Here is a 6,719-nt window from a genome sequence, read left to right as displayed (position 1 = left end):
CAGGCGCCTTGAAGGGCGGCCGGGTGGTTTGTTAATGGCGGCGGGGTGAGCTGTGAGGTGTGTGAGGGTTGTGAGGTGTGTGAGGGCTGTGAGGAGGATTCAGGTGGGTTGAGGTGGGTGCCGGGGCGATGAGCGCCGTGCCCGGGCTGCAGGAGGACTGCGAGGCGCTGCTCCGCGCCTTCCAGGAAGCCGACACCGTCCGCTTCGAACGCTTTGCTGAGCTGTGGAGAGAGCGCCGCTTCCACACCATCTTCCAGTGAGTGACCTGCCCTGCACTGCCCTTGGCTTTAAGCAATATAACGTACATTGTTGCCTTTTTCCGCCCCAAATCTAATTTAGGTTGTGGATGTCCCGTCCTTGGAGGTGTTCAAGACCAGGTTGGACGGGGCCCTGGGCAACCTGATGTAGTAAAGGTGTATGTTTGGTGGCCCTGCCAGGCAGGGGGGTTGGAACTACATGATCCTTGAGGTCCCTTCCAACCCGGGTCATTCTGTGTGATTCTGTGATTAGAGCACATAAAGCACAGCCCTGTGGTAACGTATTAAAGTTCTTGAAGCTTGCTGCTGTATTATGGATGCTGTGACACCTGTGCTTCACTTGCTGCAGTGTGCTCCTTTCTGTTTGCTGTATAGTGGTAGAATGAGAGCTCTGGAGAGGAATAAGATCACAAAGAAGACCTTGGAGCTGGCACAGCAGTACTTCTTGCCGCCGTATGCCTTCCAGATCCGAGTTGGTGCTCTGTATCTTCTGTATGGGCTCTACAACACACAGCTCTGCCAGCCAAAAATAAAGGTAACTTACCGAGCCTCCATAAACAGCCAAATGTCTGTTTATGAACAGCAATGAGATCTCAGTCTTCTCCAGGCTGAACAATCCCAGGACTCTCAGTCTTTCCTCATACGGGCGCTCCATGTCCCCATTCATCTCTATGGCTCTTTGCTGTACTCTCTCCAAAAGTTCCCTGTCTTTCTTGAGCTGAGTGGCCCAGAACTGGACACACAGATGTGGCTCCTCTAAATTAATTATAGAGGAGTTGTTTTACAGGGATGAATTTAGGCAATTTTAAAGCCACTCTTATACAGCAAACGTTGGAGAGTTTGGGAGTCATCTCAGAAGGTGTCTTAGGTAGAGCAAAAATGAGATGGGCTGAGGAAGGCAAGGAACGAGAATGACTTTCTTGAGCAGGGCACTGTAACAGTCCTCAACTGATTTGTTGCAGATCAGAATTGCACTCAAGGATTGGCCTGAAGTCCAGAGCTTTCAACGGGATCTGATAGATTCTCAACACTATGATGCAGCGTACATCTTTAGGACACTGCGTCGTGCCAGGGCGTTCCATTTCACAGCAATGCCAAAATTGGTGAGTTATTTTCTTAACAACCTACTGTTTTTAATAAAATACCTTCAGGAGCTGTTAAAACTTCAAGAGTGGGGATGGTTTCAGTTGACCATTCGAGTTACAAAGCCTTGTCTCCTGATTTAGCTAAACTACAGAACTAAGAAGAAGATCCAGGAAAATGAATGTAAAGAAGAATTTAAAGATCCAAGTAACAGAGTAAGCAGCCTCATCACCAATGATGTATTGGAGGTACAGTAACTTTAAACTATGGCTTAACTTCTGGGTTTGTTTATTTGCTTTTCCTGTTATTGAAAAGCAGTTCATTCTCTAATTAGCCCAAGATAGTCCTTTGTGCATTTCTTATGGAATACAGACTAAGGTGATAGTCTGTCCTAGCAATTCTGAGTATTCAGAAACACAGTATTTAATTTGGAAGAACTTTTGTACCTGTTGTTACCACGTGGTACCTGTACCACACATTCTTATGTTTCCTGGCTTTGCCTCAATAAGAAGTAAAAGTGGCCAACTGTCACTTGGAGGGGGAAGAAAGAAAGGGGAAATGATGAGTTGCAGAAGGCAGGTTAATTCAGTGGTCTCCTTAGATTGTGTGATTACAGTGCTGGTTTTCTTCAGTGAGAGTTTATATTGCTTTACTGCTGTAATCTTTTTCCTGAAAAGTGCCTCTTTTCCTCTCTTAGGAACTGATGAATATTCACGAGCACTATCAGAAAATGAAATGTGCCATATCAGCTGACAAATCCCAGCCAGACAAGGCCCTGAGCTTGATAAAAGATGAATTTGTAGTTTCTCTTAAAGACATAGCTTTGGAACATCAGGAATGGCAGCAAAAAAGATTGGTAGGTAATACCAACCATTGTGCTGGTGGCAATTTAACAGATTATGTGAGCGTGTAAGAACTGGTGTAGAGTGGGAATCTCAGTTTGAGTAGAAGGAATTGGAACACTGAAGGTATGGAATGAGTAAAAGTCTGACTAATGGTCTGGGGAAAAGGATGGTGGCTTGTATGTGATACTGGCTGAATGGTAGCAGAAATGTTTGCATATAGGTAAGCCCTGAAATAAGTGATTTGTGGATGGTATTTGAATGACTGCACAAAATACCTCTGTAGCGGTTTGTGGTCAAGGTAAAGTCAAGGTCAGGTATAAGACTAGTGAAGAAAATGGGCATATGTGGTTACTGCTTTGTGAATGATTGACATCTAAAAAAATACTCTGTTTTGTGTGGTTCTTTTCAGAAGTTGTTACTAAAAGCTAAGGAAGCTGATGAAATGCCAAACAGAGGAGAAGAAGGAACTTCGCTAAGATCAGAAGTAAGAAAAACAAACTTGTTTGCTACATTGCACGGGCAAAATCTGTTAATTTCTTAACATCGTAGGCAAGGTGGCTTGACAGAGTCAAAGTAAGTTCCAGGAATAATCAGCAGAGTTGGGATTTTTATGTTATGTCGTGTTGTTTTCTGTTAAGCTTTGAGCTTTCACTGCTGTGATAGTTCTGGGATGCTTGTAATAAAAAGGTATGGCCCCTTTCAGGCAAGGAAGGGAAGGAGCGTATTTTCTTTGCCTAACACTTTGTGATTCCTCCCAAAGTTTCACCTAAATGCAAGATCCCCTTTTAATGCTATAAAATTCCCTTGTGTTGCATTTGTCTGCTTGTTTAATCTGTGAATCTGACTAAGAAGTGAAGTTTCAAATCTTATTTTCTGTTCCTGAGCTGCGAAACTAAAAGCAACCAAATTAAGCTTCACGTTTTTAATGGAACTTGAACTTTATTTAAGATACAATTTGTCACCGTTTATTAGGGAATTACAGCTACAATGAAATACTGCTGAAGTCTGGTTTAAGAGTTTGTTTTAATGTTACTGTCATAGAAAATAAAACCTTTTTCTGAGTAATGCTTTTGATTCTTTGCAGGGTTCTGAGAGAGCAGATGCTTTGGCTAGAATCAAACAAAAGTCTTATTCCTCAGTTGTTGAGGTAGGTGTAAAATTTGATGATAGGGATGCAGTTATTTGAAATGATGATTTCAAGAATTATCAATATAAACAGTTGCTCAGAAGGGAAGGAGTTAAAGTGCACTCTGTAATTCAGCTTTGGAGTGTTCTAGTTTCCATATGTAACACGCAGGGAAAATGTGAGGTTCTTATTATTGTTAGATCTGTAGAAACAGTGCCAGTATGGTCTGTGCCTGGAGGTTTTCATTTACAAGGTACTTTTTCATGTCTATGCTCTGTTTTTAAATAGATGGAATTTGAAGTAAATAGAATGAGAAAATACTTGAGTTTAATGGTTCCTTGAGGCTCAGATGTTTGAAGCTGTGTAAATCCTTGCAAAAATGGAACTTGGGGGTTTAAAACCAATTGGAAACTTTTGGAATGTTGTTTCTCTAAGTACTACTCAAAAAATATTGTTGGATTATCTTTCTTATGGTGGACCTATGATAAGCATTGCATCATTCTTTGTTTATTTAAATAGTTTGTTGGATAATTCATTATGAAATAGAGCTTCGGAATGTACTTCAGAGCTATGAATGAAGCACTAAGTGATGTACAATAACACGTGGCTAGAGCAGTTTAACTTTCCTTTTTTAATAGTTTTTACATATATTTACCCCTTCTAGGTCTCCAAATCCAGAAGACATCGTCAAGTAATATTAGAATCTTCCGAATCAGGATCAGATTATGGGAAATCTCCAAGACGAAGGAAAAAAAACAGTAGGAGACCACAGCCAGCAGAGAAAAGAGGTTCTCTGGAAATCAGAGGTTCTTTTTCATTGCATTTAGGAAGAAATTCTTTACTGTGAGGGTGGTGAGACACTGGAATGGTTGCTCAGTGAGGTTGTGGATACTTCTTGGAAGCATTCAAGGCCAGGCTGGATGGGACTGTGAGCAGCCTGGCCTGGAGGGAGGTGTCCCTGCCTATAGCAGGGGGCTGGAACTGGGTGATCTTAAAGGTCCCTTCCAACCCAAACCATTCATTTATGGATCTCGAGAAATTGGATTGGTATCATTTTTTTTGTGCTTACTTACATTCCAAGTATTTGCACATCCCTGCTTGTGCATCTTTTACTTTTATTTTCCTTTGGACTTGAAAAATATCACTTTCCTCTCTATCTGCCAGCTCTGAAGGCATGGGAAATGGCTTTTGTTTTCTGAAGGAAGTCAGCTTTCTCATGTTCAACTTCTGATAGAAGTTGCTCAGCCATTTCAGTCTTTCATTTGACTGTCTGTTTATGAGAGGTTAACTAAAATTGAGAAGTGAAGTAGTTTTGAATAAACCATTTTGAAGACAATGGTTTCAAAGTTCTAAAGTCTGTCCTGTGATGTGCTGAGCTTCTGTGAAACTTCAGCCCTCTTCACAGGTGGGCATTAGGGCTGTGTTGCCTTTGCTTCACTTCAGAACAGCAGATGTAATATTGGAAAGAATAAGGAGAGGAATTTGGAATAATCTCTGAACTGAGCTGGTGATTAATATTGCTGGTTACTTATTATTGAGGGTTTTTCTAGTGAGCCATATGGAGATACAGGGGAACAGGTGTTTCTCCACAGCCTTTGACTGGAAAGTCAATACAGATGCAAGAGAACAGACTTGTAACTACTGAACCAAAGATACAGAAGTGAAAAAACAAACTCAGCAAAAAGAAAAAGAAACAACCCAAAGGTGACATTTTCTCCTAAAAAAAAAAAATAAATCTGTCTGCAGGTCAGATGCAAGCAGGAAAGGAAGCTGTTACTCACCGCATTGGGATGCCTGTAATCAAAGAAGAGGATAGCTCAGATACAGAAGGTATCATGATTGAAATTCTATGAGACTGTGGACTTGTTTTGTTAATTGCTCTGTACTACGTTGTATATTTAACTAAAACTGGTATCTCGGACCATTGCTTTGCTTTCTTGCAAGAGCTTGCTTCGTTTTCAACCTGTAACTTGTTGCATCAAAGCTGAAGCTTTGCTCTGACAGTTTGTTGCAAGCACACATGATGGCAGAACCCTGGGAGTTGTGCTTTTTATACATTAAATGATTTCCACTGGCAGTTTGTTGTTGGTCTGATAGCTCCTGCTTAACATAGAGGAAGGCAGACTTAAGAGCTAGACCAGTGATAATTGCTCTTAACCTGGAGGAATGGGATTTAATTGGATAATGTAAAGGGAAACAAGGAGTCAGGTACAACTTCTGTAAAGGTCTGACAATGCAGATGAGTGTGAGTATAACATATTTCGGAGTTAACTTGCCTTAAAAACTGTATGTAACAAAAAGTTATTTTCATACAAGAGAAAATAACAATGAAATACATTCACAGCAAAGCAGTACATCCTCTGATCATCATATGTGGCTGTAGACAATATGAATTCATTCAACTTTTAGACAGGTTGAAGGCACAGTGGTGTGTTTCATATTGTACTTGATGTTATTTGCTGCTCCTTTAAGTTGCCATGATGTTTTGTCTCTAAGTCAGGGGTGTTCTTCAGTTCCCTGAATAGTTTTAGCAGCAAGTTTTGAAGCATTAGAATATACCCATACGTAAGTTTGCTTATAACTTTGTAAGGATTCCATGTTAAAGATGTTTATGAGGAGTAGAAAGCTCTCAAAGTTGATTAAGTTTGAAAATACAGTACTTTGTTAATCCATGGGATTTTATTTAATAATAATAATAATAATAATAATGTGCCATAGAATCTAGAAAGATTTTTCTTTTCCCATATATAAAGTCATATGGAGAGAGATTAGGAGGGAACCTCAGGAGCTCATCTACTTCATTTCCTTCTTCTGAGCAGAATTAATTCTACCTTAATTATTCCCAGGAGGGAAGATAGATTGAAAAGTTTGTCAGTAAAATCTCTCTTTCCTTTCAGAAGTACCTCTCTCCAAGAGGAGAAGACGACGTTAGGATCCAGTTGGAGAACACTAATGTGAACTGCGGTGACGACATGTAAATGTCAGCTGTAACACAGAGAGCTTGTTTGGATTCCTTTGATGGTACAACAGGAACTGGCTGGGACCAGAGCTACAGGTGACACTGGAATACTGGAACTGACTGTTTTACTTTAACAGTCTCATGGTACAGCACCCGGTGCCTTGATTCCTGTGAGAGAAGTTGCTATGCACTGTGTGAGATGAGAAGAGGGAGAAGACGGTTCCTTCTTGTATTTAGTTTATATAATGCAAGTAATTGCTTGGAACTTACATTGACTTGCAATGGCTTTCTAGTGGACACTCTTGAAGGAACAGCTGTATTTGTACAATAAATTCTTTATGCAATTATATTTATCAAGGATCCTGGAGGTGTGGGAAACTAACTTGGTGATAAGCCTTTTATTGTATTGGGTCTCCAGATCTGGCTTTGTTGTATATTTGAATGAAGAA

At 40.5% G+C, this 6,719-nt stretch overlaps 1 protein-coding gene across 6 annotated transcripts; it reads left to right on the top strand.

Moving 5' to 3' along the window:
- Positions 1-5: 5 nt before the first annotated feature.
- SNAPC1 (small nuclear RNA activating complex polypeptide 1) lies at positions 6-6,619 on the top strand. Of its 6 annotated transcripts, none has more exons than XM_085549575.1 (11): positions 6-256; positions 340-377; positions 633-792; positions 1,220-1,360; positions 1,484-1,588; positions 2,038-2,196; positions 2,595-2,669; positions 3,270-3,332; positions 3,976-4,099; positions 5,058-5,141; positions 6,209-6,619. In XM_085549575.1, the coding sequence occupies exons 3-11, from the start codon at positions 640-642 to the stop codon at positions 6,241-6,243; spliced, it is 939 nt and encodes a 312-aa protein (XP_085405701.1). In that variant the 5' UTR covers positions 6-256; positions 340-377; positions 633-639; the 3' UTR covers positions 6,244-6,619. The 6 variants fall into 6 exon arrangements, with proteins under 6 accessions (XP_085405701.1, XP_085405700.1, XP_085405699.1 ...); XM_085549574.1 differs by having other exon boundaries at positions 3,976-4,117; XM_085549573.1 differs by lacking the exon at positions 340-377 and having other exon boundaries at positions 2,598-2,669.
- The last annotated feature ends 100 nt before the right edge of the window (positions 6,620-6,719 follow it).

This window comes from Coturnix japonica, chromosome 5 (genome assembly GCF_054131305.1).
Source record: "Coturnix japonica strain WE chromosome 5, WE-NBRP24, whole genome shotgun sequence".
NCBI lineage: Eukaryota > Metazoa > Chordata > Aves > Galliformes > Phasianidae > Coturnix > Coturnix japonica.
The sequence above is the reverse complement of the archived record's forward strand: the minus strand, read 5'-3'. Positions and strand labels throughout refer to the sequence as shown.

Coding starts and splice junctions, on each gene's coding strand:
- SNAPC1 (XM_015865712.3), top strand. CDS start 129: ATGAGCGCCGTGCCCGGGCTGCAGGAGGACTGCGAGGCGCTGCTCCGC. Junction 793..1,219: donor TCTGCCAGCCAAAAATAAAG/GTAACTTACCGA, acceptor GATTTGTTGCAG/ATCAGAATTGCACTCAAGGA. Junction 5,142..6,208: donor GGATAGCTCAGATACAGAAG/GTATCATGATTG, acceptor CTTTCCTTTCAG/AAGTACCTCTCTCCAAGAGG.